The 18612-nt window shown below is 38.0% G+C and overlaps 1 protein-coding gene across 6 annotated transcripts in view; it reads left to right on the top strand.

Annotated features, from left to right (window-relative positions):
• The window catches only part of TNFSF18 (TNF superfamily member 18), a 108952-nt gene that overhangs the window by 82191 nt on the left and 8149 nt on the right, over window positions 1–18612 (top strand). For 4 of the 6 annotated variants that reach the window (XM_043924132.1, XM_043924135.1, XM_043924134.1 and 1 more), the window contains exons 2-3: window positions 15901–16102; window positions 16954–17130. In XM_043924132.1, the coding sequence (XP_043780067.1) occupies window positions 16972–17130 (159 nt within the window). In that variant the 5' untranslated portion in view covers window positions 15901–16102; window positions 16954–16971. Of the gene's footprint in view, window positions 1–5280; window positions 5285–15900; window positions 16103–16823; window positions 17131–18612 lie in introns of those variants that run through there. The other 2 variants (XM_043924133.1, XM_043924131.1) reach the window with 2 other exon arrangements.

The following is an 18612-nucleotide window of genomic DNA, read 5'->3' as shown; positions in this document are numbered from 1 at the left end:
AGATTTTTGTTGATGCACAGTGTGCTGTTACTAGATCTGGCCATAAAACAATATCCAAAATTCTCTGGACTACATGTCTTTATTAATATCTTGTAGTCCAGGGAAGTATTACATCTTGTTTCTTCTTCCCGTGTCTAGAGTTACACTGTGACTCTCATTGATCTCATATGGAACTACATATCACCCAAAGAGCAGTAAATGATTTATTATAACTGGGGTCAAAGCAGGAGTAAGAACCAACTTATGTTTGATATCTAGTTTTATTGTGGTCCAAACAGGGTCAGTACTTGTGTTATTCTGGGTAAAGGAAGGGAGCCTTTTGGCCTCAGTCAGAAGTAGTTGGCAAAGAGACAACCTGAATATTAATAGACAGGGTAGGTCTTAGTCCTTCTTACAAAACTACGCATGTATCCTAATATAGACTTAACACTTTCTGAAGATTTGTACCCAGAAACTCAGTTCTCTAGGCTTATCCAAGTAGTTTATAACCTTTAATTTGGCTATTGGTCACTACACAAGTGTTTTCTCTCTTTATTATCATATAATTTAAAGCAATTTCATTGTCTAAACTTATAACAGTTACAAGAAACCTTTAAACATAAGGTTGTAGTCACCAGGTGCTTGGAGCCTTTGTTTTGAGAATGGCTGTTGGCATCTCAAACTGACACATATTAGAGATTTCAATTTCTTTACAATACAAGGACTTTTCTGAAATCACACCCTACTGTCACCTAGTTATTTCCTTGGGTGTCTGAATCACGGCTACTCTATTTTCACTCTTGATTATAATTTTCCCCTTCATAGCCAAAACAAGTGTCACTGTCAATGATGTTAGGGTTTCTCTAGGTATGAGAAAATGCAAGAATCAGGGCTCATAAAGTCTTATCCTGAAAGTGTCTATGTACCTGAAGCCCTGCTCTATCAGATTTCCAGAGTACAGAGTGCCTCATTCTTGATGTCTAACCTGAATGCCTATCAGAATGTGTGGATAGTGTGCAGTTGCAGTGGCCATGATTTAATCTTTGTAGAGGTACATGGCAAGTGCTAATTTTCAGTTGGTGGGTGCCCTTCAGGGTCAGAACTTTGGCCATGGTTTCAGGGCTTTTCATGACCCTAATTTCCTTGGTGCTGGGAATGCTCATTCTCAGGTGTGGTGAAGATTTTTGTTGACAGGCCACTCAATGTGCTGTTACTGGACCTGGTCATAAAACACTATCCAAAATTCTCTGGACTATCTGTCTTTATTAAATTCTTGTACTTCAGGGAAGTATTCCATTTTTGCTTCTTCCCATATCTAGAGTTGCACCATTATCATCACTGATCTCATACAGAACTACATATCATGCAAAGATCAGTATGAGAATTATTGTAACTAGATGCTAAAGCAGGAGCAAGAACCAAGTTTGTTGGATAACAATTTTGATGTGACAATATAGGGTCAGTTGCTGAGTTATCCTGTTCAGTGGAATGAGTCCATCTTGACTCAGTTATTAATAGAAGTAGTTACTGTAGTGACAACCTGAATACAAATAGACAAGGGAGATCACCTTTGTTAGAAAAATAAGCATGTATCCTAATGTAGACTTGATACTCTTGGGTGACCTGTACCCCAATACTCAACTGTCTCGGCTTATCCATGTAGGCTTTACTCATTAACATGGCCATTGGTTGTTATACAAGGGTTTTCTCTCTTTATTAACGTATGGTTTTAGCAATTTCATTGTCTAAACATATAAGAGTTATAAGAAAAGTGAAAGTGAAAGTCACTCAGATGTGTCCGAGTCTTTGTGACTCCATGGATATATAGTCCATGGAATTCTCCAGGCCAGAATACTGGAGTGGGTAGCCCTTCCCTTCTCCAGGGAATCTTCCCAACCCATGGATCAAACCCAGGTCTCCCCCATTGCAGGCAGCTTCTTTACCAGTTGAGTGACAAGGAAAGCCCAAGAATACTGGAGTGGGTAGTCTATCCCTGCTCCAGCAGATCTTCCCAACCCAGAAATCGAACTGGTGTCTCCTGCATTGCAGGCGGATTCTTTACCAACTGAGTGGAGTTATAAGAGGAGACCTTTAAAAATAAGGTTCTTGTCACCAGGTGCTAGGAGCCATTGTTTTGAGAATGGCCTTTGGTATCCCACATCTGACAGAGGTCAGACAACTGAAGTTCTTAACAATACAAGGACTTGTCAGAGATCACACCTCTATTGGATATCTGAACCACAGCTACTCTATTTTGACTTTTTAAAAAAATTTATTTTGTCTTTGATGTTCTTCATTCCTGCATGGGTTTTTCTCTAGTTGCACTGAGTGGGGGCCACTTTCTAGCTCTAGGACACAGGCTCTTCATTGTGGTGGCTTCTCTTGTTGCAGAGCACAGGCTGTAGGGTGTTCAGGCCTCAGTATTTTTGGTTTTTAGGTTCAGCAGTTGAAGCTCCAAGCCCTAGAGCACAAGTTCAACAGTTGTGCTGAATGGGCTTATTTGGCTTATTTTGCCGTACGCTTCTGTATGAGATCTTCCTGACCCAGGGATCAAACCTGTGTCTCCAGCATCTCTGTCATGGCGGAGGGATTCTTTACCACTGAGCCACTAGGGAAGCCATAGGGGGTTAATCTTTGTGGAAGTAGAATGAGCTTTATCTACATGTGTGATAAACTTCATTGGTCATTTTGAAATAATACCTATTTACCTTACCAAAATAGAGAATTTTAACAACAAATATAAATCACTTAAAGGCAAAGAAATTTGCATAGTCTGTTATTAAAAGCAGCCTTCCAAAAAAAAAACTGTGTTCTCTTAACAAAGAGAACTAAATTTCCATCTGGTTTCAATAAACTTGGCCTGAAGGTTTATATAACTGTAATTGATCTTGTGGCTTCCCAAGTAGCACAGTGGTAAATAATCTGCATGGCAATGCAAGAGATGCAGCAGACTTAGGTTAGATCCCTGTGTTAGGAAGATCCCCTGGAGGAGGAAATGTCAACCCACTCCAGTATTCTTGCCTGGAAATTCAATGGACAGAGAAGCCTGGCAGTCTAAGGTCCATGGGGTTGCAGAGAGTCGGACACAACTAAGCATACACGCACACAGTTGGTTATATAGGCTCTTTGCTTGCGGAAACTTTAATAAGGAGTCTCAAATTGAACTTTTAAAAGACCTCTTAGGTCTGGGAAAACCACACCAAGGGCTTTTAATAGATTTTGCTTTCCAGATCTAGGTTAATTCCTCCCTTTTTAAGGTCCCCAAAGTACCTTGAAATTTTATGTACTTGTAAGTGAGATAACCTTCCTAATTTACCTGATAAGCTGTTGGGAACCTAAGCATTCCCCATCTCTAGAAAGAGCAGAGAGGAAAAGAGAAATGTTTCAATTTTGCTTACAAATATATAATTTGCCAAATTACTATATAGTTACTTTGAGGGGAAGGTTTCCATTACACTCGGAAAACACAAATTTAAATCAGTAATTTTTCAGATGTTGGTGTTTTTCAGTCATAGTCACTCTTTGTGATCCCATGGACTGCAGCACACCAGGCTTCCCTCTCCCTCACCATTTCCCAGAGTTTGCCCAAGTTCAAGTCCATTGAATTGGTGATGCCAATCTATCATCTCCTCCTCTGTCATCCGCTTCTCCTCCTGCCTTCAATCTTTCCCAGCATCAGGGTCTTTTCAAATGAGTCAGTTCTTCGCATCAGGTGGCCAAAGTATTGGAGTTTCAGCTTCAACATCAGTCCTTTCCAATGAATATTCAGGACTGATTTCCTTTAGGATGAACTGGTTGGATCTCCTTGCTGTCCAAGGGACTCTCAAGAGTCTTCTCCAACACCACAGTTCAAAAGCATCAATTCTTCAGTGCTCAGCTTTCTTTATAGTCCAACTCTCACATCCATACATGACCACTGGAAAGATCATATAGCCTTAACTATATGGACCTTTGTCAGCAAAGTGATGTCTTTGCTTTTTTAACACATTGTCTAGTTTTGTCATAGCTTTCCTGCCAAAAAGTGATCATCTTCTAATTTCATGACTGCAGTCACCATCTGCTGTGATCTTAGAGCCCAAGAAGAGGAAATATGTCATTGCTTCCACCTTTTCCCCTTCTATTTGCCATGAAGTGATGGGACTGGATGCTGTGATTTTAGTTTTCTTTATATTGAGTTTTAAATCAGCTTTTTCACTCTCCTCCTTTACCCTCATTAAGAGGTTCTTCAGTTTCTCTTTGCTTTCTGCCATTAGAGTGGTATCATCTGCATATCTGAGGTTGTTGATATTTTTCCCAGAAATCTTGCTCTTCCAGCCCAGCATTTTGCATTATGAGCTCTGCATTTAAAATAAACAGGGTGACAATAAAGAGCCTTGTACTCCTTTCTCAATCCTGAACCAGTCAGTTGTTCCATACTGTGTTCTAACTGTTGCTTCTTGACCTGCCTATGGGTTTCTCAGGAGACAGGTAAGATGGTCTGTTATTCCCATCTCTTTAAGAGTTTTCTACAGTTTGTTATGATCCACACAGTCAAAGGCTTTAGTGTAATCAATGAAACAGAGGTAGATGTTTTTCTGGAGTTCCCTTGCTTTCTCTGTGACTCAGCAAATGTTGGCAATTCTGGTTCCTCTGGCCTTCTCTAAACACAGCTTGAGCATCTGGAAGTTCTTGGTTCAAGTAATGCTGAAGCCTATCATGAAGGATTTTGTGTATAACCTTACTAGCATGGGAGATGAGTGCAATTGTCTGGTGGTTTGAATGTTCTTTAGTACTGCCCTTCTTGGGAACTGGAATGAAGATTGACCTTTTCCAGTCTTGTGGCCACTGCTTGGTTTTCCAAATTTGCTGATATATTGAGTGCAGCACTTCAATAGCATCATTTTTTAGGATTTTAAATAGCTCTGCTGGAATTCCGTCACTCTACTAACTTTATTGGCAGCTGTGCTTCCTAAGGCCCACTTGACTTCATACTCCAGAATGTTTGGTTCTAGGTGAGTGACGCACCATCATGGTTATCTGGGTCATTAAGATCTTTTTTTGTACAGTTCTTCTGTATTCTTGCAGAAACCATAAAATGATAACCTTATTTATCAGTTCATTTAATCCTTTTGTTTATATCTTATGAAATCATCAGGTTTTCTACTAGAATTCTCTGATATCTTACCCAGTTCAGCATTACAATATGAAGGTCAGATACTTGTATTTATCTAAAAGTCCTTCTTTATATCTTCTCGAAGAGGAAGCATTTTTCAAAGGCATTAGAGTGAACCATGAGTGTTCTATAATGAAAAAAAGTTTAAGGCATGTTTAAAATCTGATTACAATGCAATTGACAAAGTAACTTGGTTATTGCTGTGACATAAAATAATACACTTGCAGATAATAACTAGAATTATGATCAACATTTTAGCAGGACATACCAGAATGTTAGGAGTTCCATATAATTTTTAGAGAATTTATTTTAGTAATAATATTTACCATATGACATAACCCAAGAAGATTTATTACTCATTTGATACTTCCCATGTAATTTACACAGTTTATTGTGATTCACACAAAGGCTTTAGTGTAGTCAATGAAGCAGAAGTAGATGTGTTTTTTGGACTTGCCTTGCTTTTTCTATGAACCAACAAATGTTGGCAATTTGATCTTTGGTTCCTCTGCTGTTTCTAAATCCAGCTTGTACATCTGGAAGTTCTTGGTTCATGTACTGCTGAAGCCTAACTTAAAGGATTTTGAGCATAATCTTGCTAGCATGTGAGTTGAGTGCAATTGTATGGTAGTCTCTAATATTCTTTGGCATTTAATTTCTTTGTGATTAGATTGAAAACTGACCTTTTCCAGTCCTGTTGTTATTGATGAGTTTTCCAAATTTCCTGGCATATTGAGTGCAGCACTTTCACCGCATCACCTTTTAGGATTTGAAATAGCTCAACTGGAATTCCATCACCTTCCCTAGTTTTGTTTGTGTTAATGCTCCCTGAGGCCCACTTAACTTCATATTGCAGGATACCTAACTCTAGGCGAGTGGTCATACCATTGTGGTTATCTGGGTCATTAAGACCATTTTATAGTTCTTCTGTGTATTCTTTCCATCTTTTCTGCTTCTGTTAGGCCTTTGCCATTTCTGTCCTTTATTGTGGCCATCTTTGCATGAAATATTCCCTTGGTATCTCCAATTTTCTTGAATAGATCTCTAGTCTTTCCCATTTTATCATTTTCTCTGTTTCTTTGCTTTGTTTTCCTTGCTGTTCTCTGGAACTCTGCATTCAGTTGGGTATGTCTTTCCCTTTCTCTTTTGCCTTTCTCTTCTCTTCTTTTCTCAGCTATTTGTAAGGCCTCCTCAGACAACAACTTTGCCTTCTTGTATTTCTTTTTCTTGGGGATGCTTTTGGTCACCACCCCCTGTAAAATGTTATAAAACTCTGTCCATAGTTCTTCAGACACTCTGTCTACCAGATCTAATCCCTTGAATCTATTTGTCACCTCCATGTGTAAACATAAGGGTTTTGATTTAGGTTATACCTGAAAGACCTATTGGTTTTCCCTACTGTCTTCAATTTAAATCTGAATTTTACAATAAGGAGTTGATGATCTGAGCTATAGTCAGCTCCAGGTCTTGTTTTTGCTGACTGTATAGAGCATCTCCATCTTTGGCTGCAAAGAATATAATCAATCTGATTTTAATATTGACCATCTGGTGATGTACATGTGTCAAGTTGCCTCTTGCATTGTTGGAAGAGGGTGTTTGCTATGACCAGTGACTGCGAAGGTAGGGAAGCCTGGTGTGCTGCAGTTGATGGGGTCTCAAAGAGTCAGACATGACTTAGTGACTGAAGAACAATAACAACATGTAATTTAACCTGCCAATCTATTGAATTTAATACTTCCCTTTGTGATATTTCAGGGACCCTCTGAAGCATCCCAAAGTTAGCTAAATGTCAAAGAAGCTTCATTATGATTTGACTTGAGAAGTTTTATCATAAAAATAACTAAAAGGGTTTAGAACACTCAGTCAGATAGGATCACAGGTCACTATGAGACAGTTATCCACTGAGGTAAAGGTAACAATATAAGATTTAAAAGGCAAATACAGAGCAGATCACTTAAAAGCTAAAGAACTTAAAATCTGTTATCAAAGGCAGTTCAGTATTTTAAAAAATCTTGTCCTCTTAATGGAGATAAAAGCCCAAATTCAAGTTTTGTACCACCTTATTTTTCAAAATTTATTTTCTCAATTAAACTTATTCTAAACTTGCCTATCCTGGCCATGCACAAAACTCTTACAGTCCTTTTCTACAAACATTTTTATCACTTTCTGTACCATCACTTTATTTTACCATCTGAAAAATCACCCCACAAAAAACAGCCAACTGGAAGTCATTTACTACCTTTTCCCTTAATAATAGATCCCATTTCTCATGCTTTCTTCACTGAAAAGACACATCCTACTTTCCTTAAGCAATCATGAGCTGCCCTTTATTAGCACTCTATATAATAAATTAGTAAACATAAATCCAAATAAAAATTTTTTTAAAAAATGTACTTCTTACAGAAAATAGTGTAGCACCAACCACATTTATTAATGTGTTTTTGTTTCTTTGTAAAAGGAAGCCAGTGTCCAGTAATTAATGTTTCAGTATCTTATTTTATTTAGCAATGGTCTCATTTTGCAATAAACTTCCTTCATGTAACTTTATTTAGCACAGCTCTAAATTTTAAGTTGTCAAATACTTGAAGAGATTATTCTTAAGTAGATGTCCCTAGACATTTCTAAAACTTATTCCCGAAAAGTTCACATAAAGCTCTTATTTGTATTTTTTTTCCTTAAAATTTCTTCATATCAAGTTACTTTCCCTTGCTGACAAATTTGTAACAGATGAAACAAGATTTTATTTAGCATATATTAAACCTTGGCATAATAAGATGTGTTATAATTAAGGTTGGTGATTCTAAAGTATGTCTATACTAATTAGATTAACAAACTTACACAGTCATACCAGGCATTAATTTAATATTCAGTATTTCTCAGATCACATGAACCTGAAATTTATTTAGGTTAGTTTCTCTTGTATTTAGAATTTGTTGATTTGTAAGCACTTACATTTCTTTAAGCCAGTTAAACAGAGCTCCTTTACAAATTAACTGCTTGAACCTGCTCCTTTGTGTCTCAAGGAAGCCTGGGAGATTTCAACTTTTCTACAAACAGGAGGCAGGGGACACAAATGGGCCTTTACATTATACTAGGTGGTGTCAGCACTGAGTGCAGGAGGAACAGGGTTATACTTGGTTTCAACTTCAGATTCAAAAGTGTCCAAATTTTCTGCCATTTTCATTGTGTGTGAACATAGCAACTAAATAAGTACTTAAGAATTTTGGCTATTTTGTTATGTGGTTGGAAATGAATAGAACTATAGTGTGTGTGTGTGTGTGTGTGTGTGTATCTGTGTGTGATGGTGGGTGGATTGTGTACAGAAACACACATGAAACTGTGTAACAGAAAAAATAAGTCATAAAGTATGGAGTGGCAAAGACATGAAAGCTTACCAAGTATGTCACATTTTTATAGGGTTTTAGAGTTTGGAATGCACTTTACAATTTTTTTTAACAGATGAACTAATGCCCAAAGAGTTTTTTTTTTTTTCCCCCCACATGTTCTATGTCACATATGGTAGTTAAGTGAAAAGAATCAAACCCAGAATCTGGAAGGCTGAGCTTTTTGTCTCACCAAGGTGCTCTCCAGAAGCTTTTTCCTACCTCAAAATGTTGCAGAGCAGCGTTGCAAAATGTTGCATAAGCTGCAAAGTTCTTGCCTCCCCCTGTCCACTAGCTTTAAGTCATTGTATGAGACTGAGGTAAACAAAGGCAGGCTGGACTTGGAAAGACAGGAACCATTTCTCCTTAGCTCATTCATTTCAGAAGTCCATGCCATGTTAGTTTTCTTGTCCCTCCATTCACTTGCAAACCACAAGCTTCATGTGTTCAAATAAATACAATTTTGATGATGAATTTTCATATTTCCCACTCTGAACCTAAAAAGTGTCATTCACCTTGGTTGACTTTAAATCAGTATGGTCAAGTCATTATTATGGGCTGATCAACTCCTACTTAAAAGACAGAAGGTGCTCAATCAAAGGCAGCTGTTCTTGATGCTGTGCTTGCTGTCAACATTGTTACTACCAGGAGAATATGCACATAAGTCTTTGTGTTTTCAGCATATTCATGAATGATTCTAATAATTGTTGAAATTATCTGTCACCTTTACCACAATTACTGTCCTATCTATCTTCTCTTTAAGCCTTCTGGGACTTCTATTTTCTACATCAAAACTCAACTATCCCATCCTTGGGTTCCCACAACTTGACTTGGCTCTAAATTTCTCTTTTAATTAATACTCTATCTGACTCTATTATTACTCTCATCCTTCAGTTAATACAAAGGATAAAATTAAAAATAAATGTATGCTATATATGTGTGTGTGTGTGTGTGTGTGTATTTGTATTGAAGTATAAAGGGCTTCTTTTTCTCTTTTTGCTAAGAAAAATTGCTTAAGGAAATTTTTGGCTGGAAATAGTGTGGAAATAGCAAGTGCTATTTTTATCCTAATTTAAAATTTGATTTCAACTCCAGCTCCATCTGGAAACCTGAGTCATTTTGAGACTAAGAAGGAATAAAATAAAGAATTTGAAATTGAAGACAAAGCAAAAAGTTGTGCCTGTTTGAAAAAGATAAGACGATTCAGTAAGAGCTTTTTCTTCAAAAGATATATTAGTAGATATCATATTCAGAGATGAAGCACATAAGAATCCTTAATGTTGTAAATTGTTTCTCACTGTAAAATCCTTCCACTACTAAAGCCAAGTTCAGGTACTTATTGATGCATCAAGACAGAATGAAAAAAAAAGGTTTTAGAATTAGATTTGTATTTATATTTTAGTAGTTTTGTGACTGTTTTGGTTTTGCTTGGTTTTGTTCTTTATAATTTTCTTTTTTTATGGTTTATATTAGAAATCAACACTCGAGCAGCTGGTTCATGACATAATCTAGGAATTCATGAGATGAGGGACCAGGAGAGGATGTAAGAGGCTGTGTACGTGTTGGGTGGAGAACATCCCTACTTTCAGCCAAAGAGATTTCCCTGAGGCTTGCTGGGTGATGAAAGACCTAAATAACTTAAGCCTTATCTTTCCAAATGCTTATAGCTAACTCTTCGGGGATGTTTACTCTTTATTTAACAAATGGAAACTGCTTGCTACCTCAGCTGGCACAATTTCATCAAGCAGCATTCCACAGCATTGTCTATGATTCAGGTTTTTTTCCATTGGTTTATCAGCCTGAGCTTTCCTCTTTATAGTGGGACATCCTACTGTATTCAGTCAGGGCTGGAGTCATCAAACCAGATAGACGAGTTTCTTGGCCTGAGCAACTCCAGATACCTTGGAAATTCTCACTTAGGAGATTGGGGAAGTTACATAAAGTCATTCCCTGACAAAGCAGTAAGTGAAACTTGTTTTGAAATTGAAACATGTTTTCCACAGAGACTCAAATGTTAGAAAACCAGCAATTATCAGACAATGAATTTTTTAAGATCAGAGGTCTTATCATATTCTTTCTGATTTCTCCATTGCCAAGTAAAGTGCCTGAAATGCTGTCAAACTACACAGACACACATGCACACAAAATATATATTTATACATTGTGCTATATAGCATACATAATATATATGTATACATCATGCTATATATAAATATAGCAAATTATCAGTATATAACATATTAGTAAATTAATACAAATTTACTTAGCTTAGGGGAATGGGATATTATGAGGTTTTTTTTCATCTGGTAATGTGTCTTTAGATGTATCAGCCTAGTCATTGCCTCCTTTATAAACTTGCCCTTAACCTGAGTGAGGTCAGGTGTTTGGTTCTTATCCTCCTACATACTTCTCCCCATGTTGCTTTGTATATTGTCTCTTTCTCTAGCTACCTGTGAAAACCAAACCAAACCAAAAAGCAGCAAGAAATTTGAAGATAAGGACTGGCCCTTTTCTATCAGTACTTAAGTTCTTAACATACTTGGTACATAGAAGGCAGTCAATAATGTTTTCTAAATGAGTGAGGAGGATAAATCCTTTTGCTGTATTTTGGATTCATTTCATATATAAAAGTCAAACCCTGCCTTTACTCATGTAGGTTCTCAGTGCCAAAACCAACAAACCGAGCCTTGAGCCAGAGAATCTAAATTGGATGGTGTAAGACCAGTATTAAGAGTGGGAAACCGGAAGAGGAAGTGTCTCACTGATTTCTGTATGAACACGTTACAGTTAGGTGTTGAGTGCAGTGAATGTGCTGATTGTTCTTCGCTGGTGGAGTGTGTATGTGGTAGCTTGTCAAATGAAGAAAATAAGTTGAATTGTTAAGGGGAAAATACCTCCCTACTCCCTCCTCTGCCAGGGCTGTCCAAGAAATCCAGGAGATTTGGTGATGCTTAGTCTCAGGAATATTAAGATCCTGATTAAGAATATTATTTCAATTAGTTTGATAGGTGAAATATAGTTCTCTGGTGATTCATTTGATACTGGGCAAGGTAGGCTTTAATACCAAATCCCTTTCATTATGGCTTCTGGGGTGGTGTTTAATGGTTTTAAATAGGAAGTATCATGCCATACCGCATAATGGAAAATTTATTTTGGTCTGGTTTCCAAGCAGAAAGTAATCCTTCCCATCAAAATGTGCTTAAGATGCTTCTCTCATGGCCAGAACACTGACACAATACTGGTTAGGCTAGAGAGAACTGCCCCCCGCCCCTCACACACACACACACACACACGAGACAACAACAAACCACTCACCTAAAGGACTCAGGCTAGACAGGGACCTACTATCTGACACAGCCTTTCTCAAAGAATAGCGCTTAGGCAGGAAACCAGCACGGGAAGGCTTCCATGGAAATTGGTCAGTAGACTTGTTGCTTAAAGGCTGTACTTGAGTCAGTAAAACATAGACAAACAATGAAGAATTTGGTAAGGACTCCAAAAAAATGGACATGTAAAAACAGCACAGAACAAGACAGTATGGGGTATAGAAGAGGGTCCCCAAGTCATGGAAGAAAAACATCATTTTAATTCAAATTGTTTCCTAGGCCACACTGGTTAGAGTTGTTATTAGTTCCTTAGAGAGTATGATCTGGAGATTGATATGTATCTTGTAGAATTTATTGTACATATAATATGTAAATATGTATGTATATGTAAACATGTATCTCTATATGTACATATGTGTTTATTTATGTGTAGTGTTGTTGTTGTTGAGTTGCTCAGTTGTGTCCTACTCTTTGTGACCCCATGGATTGCAGCATGCCTGGCTCCCATGTCTTTCACCATCTCCCGAAGTTTGCTCAGATTGATGTCCACTGAGTCGATGATACCATCCAACCATCTCATTCTCTGCCACTCCTTTCTTCTTTTGCCTTCAATCTTTCCCAGCATCAAGGTCTTCTGTACAGAATTCTTTACAGAGTAGACATTTACCAGTCTTAACAGAGACTTGTTGCCTTCATAAAATTTCAAATTTAAAACCATATTTATGTATCATGTCTGTTTATTTTCTATCATATATCATCTATGTGGAGAAGGAAATGGCAACTCACTCCAGTATTCTTGCCTGGGAAATCCCATGGACAGAAGAGCCTGGTGGACAACAGTTCATGGGATTGCAAAAGAATAGGACACAATTTAGCAACTAAATAACAAGTCAGTCATCTATTTATGTAATATCTTCAAGTCAACTGAGCCTTATTTGTCACAACAGTGAATACTCTGAAATCCACAGTAGACAAAATCAGTTGTGCAGTTGTGAATTCTGGCACATGGAATATTTCTGACTAAATATGCTACACCATACATTACCACAAGCATAAAGCCATGGTAAATAGAGTATTGGCTTCCCTAGTGGCTCAAATGGTAAAAAATTCACCTGCAATGCGGGAGACCTGGGTTCAATCCCTGGTTGGGAAGATCCCCTGGAGGAGGACATGGCAACCCACCCCAGTATTCTTGCCTGGAGAATCCCCATAGACAGAGGAGGCTGGGCTCCAGTCCAGGGGGTAGGTGGGCTACAGTCCACTGAAGGTGGGCTACAGTCCATGGGGTTGCAAAGAATCAGACATGAATGAGCAGCTAAGCATGGCTTGGTGTATAGAGGGCATGTGGTAGGGAGTGCAGACCTCAGCAATACAGGATTTTGGAGAAATCTGATGTCTATATAATACTCTCTCACAGATTTCAATATGCATCCCACTCAGTTTACACAGCAACTACTGGACAAATTTCAGCATCAAGAGTGGAAAAAAGTGTTTTGGAGTCCAACACCTGGGGATTCAATCCCTGTTCTACCAGTGTGGGCAAATGATTCATGCTCTCGAATGTCAGTTTCATTGTTTGTATATGTGGTGACGTTAACACAGGGCCGCTTGAAGTTCTAATGTAACTGTGCACAGAGAAGGCACATCCTAGATGCCCAATTCATTTTAGTGTGATTCAGCCAATGACTGAACCATAGCCAAGTTTCTATGTATCTAATTCATTCTGAATTAAAAAGAACCATGAATATAAAGTTGCTTAATCAACTGTAACTTGTATGCTGTTTCTATTCTGAAAAATATAGAAAAAATTTTTTACTTGTTTTTCTGAAATTCCTCATTTTTCAGCTCTTGAATCAGACTACCAGATCCATTCAAAAGTTTGGTCTTTTGTCACTTGTTCACATTTTAAAATTTCTAACATTTATGTTATGCTTATAACTCAACTTTTACCACTCTCTCAAGAAAGAATTCCCTCCTTTCTCTGGTCAAACAATAATTTCCAACCTGTCTTCTCAACTATTTTAGCTCCTTTAGATCTTTGTTTGCTGACGCTCTGTCTTTTAGCATTTATTTGGGTTCTGTCCCCCTATATGTACGGTTTAAATCCAGTTGGGCAGCAAATTACTTGACAGCTCTGCCTTTTTTTTTTTTAATACCTCTCAAAGCTCTTAGCACAGTAGTTGGCTGAGAGTAAATATTCAACATAGATCTGCTAATTGAACTTAATTAAAAAAATTCATTCCAAGTATCTGAGCCAGTGACAGGCCATAAATAAAGAAGCTTCATGTGTTCAGTGTTCATTTTCTTCTTGTAGGATCCTGAGGTGTCGATTCTGAGAGTTTGTTGCAAAAAGGTACCAATGCTGACTCATTAGAGTTTTGAAAGTCTTCCCTACTGCCACTTGTCCTAACCTGAAAGTTCTTCATTTTGGAAACTGTTTCGTGGAAAGAAGTCCTGGAATGTATTCTTTTATTTTTTCTTTTGGAAGGAACAAACTGGATTCTACTTTATTTCTGTCACTGTTTTGTTCTGTGACCTTGTGTATGTCTCTTTCTTTCTCGGGACCTCATTTTCTCCTCTGTGGAATTAGTTGACTGAACTACCCATACTGGGTAGTTCTTTCAAAGTTTAATTTCTTTATTTAAAAAACTGCATTGAAATATAGTTGATTTACAATGTTGTCTTGGTTTCAGCTATACAATAAAGTGATTCAGTTACACACATATATACAGATATTTATATTCCATTGTTTTTACATTTTCTTCCATTATAGTTTATTACAAGGTATTGAGCATAGTTCCTAGTGCTTGGAATATATTCTTCTTGAGATAAGCATGTCATATTTTAAAGATATGTTCAGAAGGTTGAAATAGTCAGGATATTTGAGAGCCTAATCTTGGTTAAGGGCAGAAGGAGCAGGATTATATTTGAAACAGTTCCTCATTTAAGGAAATATTTACTGAATTGAGTAAGCAGAGGCAATTCCAACTAAAATTTGGAGAGGAATCAGGAGGAGGAACAAATCAGAGAAGCAGAAAGGAAATAGTCTGCCTTTTCAGTAGTCGATTTTAAATTCTGTGCCGATGTTTATGCCTTTCAGACATGATAAAGAGAAGAGTTGCATCAACTTCTTCTAGAGTCAGTTTATCATTCGTCTCTGAATCACAGCATCCAGGACAGAGCCACAAAACATTGCAGTATTGAAAAATTATTCCCATGTGACTCCGTGACTCTTTTCTTCAGAGATATCTGGGCCAAGTTAAATTTGATAACTCAGTGGGAAATATTGCTGGAATTAGTGTGGTACTAAAAAAAAGGGTTACAAGACAGTTATCTCTAGGCCCAGGTCCCCACTCCACTGGCACCCAGTCATTAATGGTGTGATACATCTCTCAAAGTTTTTTTTTCTTTTTAAATTTATTTAGTTTTTGGTTGTGCTGGGTCTTTGTTGCTAAACGCAGGCTTTCTTTAGTTGTGGCGACCAGGGGCTACTCTTTGTGGTACACAGTTTTCTCATTGCAGTGGTTTCTCTTGTTGTGGAGCTGGGCTCTGGGCACGCAGGCTTCAGTAGTTGCTGCTCCCAGGCTGTACGGTGTGGAGCACAGTAGCCACAGCACAGAGGCTTTAGCCACTCTGCAGCATGTGGAATCTTCCCAGACCAGGGATTAAACCCATGTACCCTGCACTGGCAGGTGGGTTCTTATCCACTGTATGTGTTAGTCGCTGAGTCGTGTCCTTCTCTTTGCAACTCCGTGGGCTGTAGGCTGCTAGGCTCCTCCATTCATGTGATTTTCCAAGCAAGAATACTGGAGTGGGTTGTCATTTCCTTCTCCCTTATCCACTGTACCGCCAGGGAAGTCCTCAAGTTCTCTTATCCTTAGCATCCTCTTTCAGAAATGAGGATGTTCAATAGGCTTTTCCCCTAATTCAAAACAAAACAAAACAAAACTTTGATTCTTAGAAATTTTTTCTTCAAAATATTTTTTACCTACTTTTATTTGAAAGAATATCAGATGAATTACACCCTATGGTAAATATTTTAAAAATCATTCTTTTCTAGGATTTCATACTTGATTCAGTCTTGACAACATCTCTCAGAAGGGTGAAGAGAGAAGAACTTATGGAACACTTCTTAGCCAAAACTTTTACATCTCTTTCATTCTCAAAAAAACCTTATGAAGTGGAAATTTTCTCCATTTTACCATGAAGGAAATGAAGAATATGCTGATGGCCACTGAGCAGATAAGAGCTTCCTCTCTCAGGTCTGTCTGGTTTAAAAATGCTTGTTCTTTATGACGTTATGTCATAATTCTGACTTTATGTGTGTGTGAGGGGGGAGGTGAGGGGAGAAGGCAGGTATCCCATTTAATAGATGGAAAGACTGAGTACAGAGAACCAGGAGACTTCCTCAATTTTGCAATAAATCAGTATTTTTGATTCCAGGATGAAAGCTTCAGGTTTTTGGAATAGAGTGTAAGCTCAGACTGGAGGATAGGGTGCGAGAAAATATCTTTTTATGATAATTTGATTTCTATTTCATGCCAGCATTGAATTTTGTTTCAAAATGGTGAGGTATAAAAGAATTAAGCTTGAGGTATTGACATTTTAAAAATTAAATTCTAGGAATACACTTGGTGTTTTCTAGAGATTATCTTTGAATGAACACATTTTATGCTCTAGAAATCCATGAAACTATTTTTTCCAAACCATGCATCCCAGCCTCCCTAATCTACTGCCTCACACATATACATTTGGAGTATAATAGGGCTTAACCTTGAACTTTATTTTTTCCTTTCAAAAAGTAATTATCTGGAAATAATTTGTAATACTGCCCAGTTCCGTAGTTGTTCTTGCTTTAGGAAATAATATTTTCCCCTTTTAACTTCCCTCGTTTTCTTCTTTTAATCCTCTGTGTTTGTATTGGCTTTTAGCCCTGTGCATTGGGCCTAGTGCCAAGTGAGAGTCAGCACTTAGCCTGGAAGTATCATTTTCCAACACACCGCATCAGGAGGAAAACCCCGCCTCTTACACCCACTACTAATTAGCATACTATTCTACAAAACTGACTCGCTGCACCATGGGCTCATCACTTGTGAATTTCTGCTTTCCACAGCTCTCATTCCTGCAGAGAATGAGTTTGAGCCACATGGAGAATATGCCTGTAGGCCACTCAAGTCCTCAAGGAGCACAGAGACCGTCCTGGAAGCAGTGGCTCCTCTACTCGACAGTCATTGTTTTGCTATTACTTTGCTCCTTCAGTGCACTAATCTTTACTTTTCTTCCACTCAAGGTAAGGAGACAGCAGAATCTAAGGTTACAATTTATTGTACTCCTCTTTTCTTTTGTGAAGTCTAGTTGTTAGCATTGTCACTCAATATTGTTAGAGCTTTGAAGAAAGAGACATGTAAGGTAAGTAATAGATAGTACAGTCTATCTTTCAGAAATGCACTGAACTGGGAGTAAGAAGATGCGAATTCTGGGTTTAGGTCTCTCAATAACTAGCTGTATGCATTTGAAAGACATCTAATCTTTCTGGTTCTCAGTTTCTTCATCTGAAAAATGGTGGTAGGGAAATGGATTTGTTCATCATCATGTGCCTTCTAGCTATAAAATACAGTGATTAATAATTTATCTAAGGGTGGTATGGAACATAAAGGGAGTCAAGAGGGGGGCAATGACTTAGGTCTACATTGATCAGGGAAGTCTTCATGGAGGGAGGAGGAAGTCCTTTCTTTTTTGGGAAGCCCCTGATGCTTATCAGGAATTTCCCACTGAGCTCCACTCCAAATTTTGGGTCTAGTGAAGGGAATGGAGATTCATTAGATTCTTAGTAGAAGTTTTTTCTGACTGTTGTTTACACAGTGCTGATCAGAAAGAAAATAAATGCCTTATTTAATTTAGGATTTAGCCAATTCCTGGGTACATCTGAAACCAGTGACTGCAGAAAAATTTTTCTAAGGGACAGGTTGACCAGTTAAGATTTCAAAGACATGGTTCTACCACTAAAGATATTTGAAAGCAATTGAGAGAAAAAGAGACACAGATGTACAGAACAGACTTTGGGACTCTATGGGAGAAGGCGAGTGTGGGATGTTCTGAGAGAACAGCATTGAAATAAGTATACTATCAAGGGTGAAACAGATCACCTGCCCAGGTTGGATACATGAGACAAGTGCTCAGGGCTGGTGCACTGGGAAGACCCAGAGGGATGGGATGGAGAGGGAGGCGGGAGGGGGGATCAGGATGGGGAACACATGTAAATCCATGCCTGATTCATGTCAATGTATGGCAAAAACCACTACAATATTGTAAAGTAATTAGCCTCCAACTAATAAAAATAAATGGAAAAAAAAAGAAAACAATTGAGAAAAGACACAGGAGGAAACAGTACAGAGAAGATGCTGATGTTAACCTAGGGCAAGCAGAGCTTTGGCCAAGTTTTTATACAGTAGCCCATTAGTTTGTATTTTATAACTGTACACAGTGGTGTACGAGAGAGGAATTTGTGACCACATCCCCCACTGTTTCAAGGAATGTTCCAAGCAGACCTCTGAACTCTCTGGACAGTGAAGCTCTGAGCAGGAAGAAAAAAAAAATTGTTAGGAATTCTTTGTTTCAATTTCTGAAGAAAGGGAAGGGTGAGAATAGCAACAAGTTAAATTTGGAAGTGCCTTTTCCTTCTCAAAACCACTGCACATCCTATTAGCCTGATGACATTGAAAAACATAGGGTAGGTTTCCTTTGTCATCAGTTCCTGCATGTGACTGGGGAC

Source organism: Cervus elaphus, chromosome 14 (assembly GCF_910594005.1).
Source record: "Cervus elaphus chromosome 14, mCerEla1.1, whole genome shotgun sequence".
In the NCBI taxonomy this organism is placed as follows: Eukaryota; Metazoa; Chordata; class Mammalia; order Artiodactyla; family Cervidae; genus Cervus; species Cervus elaphus.
The sequence above is the reverse complement of the archived record's forward strand: the minus strand, read 5'-3'. Positions and strand labels throughout refer to the sequence as shown.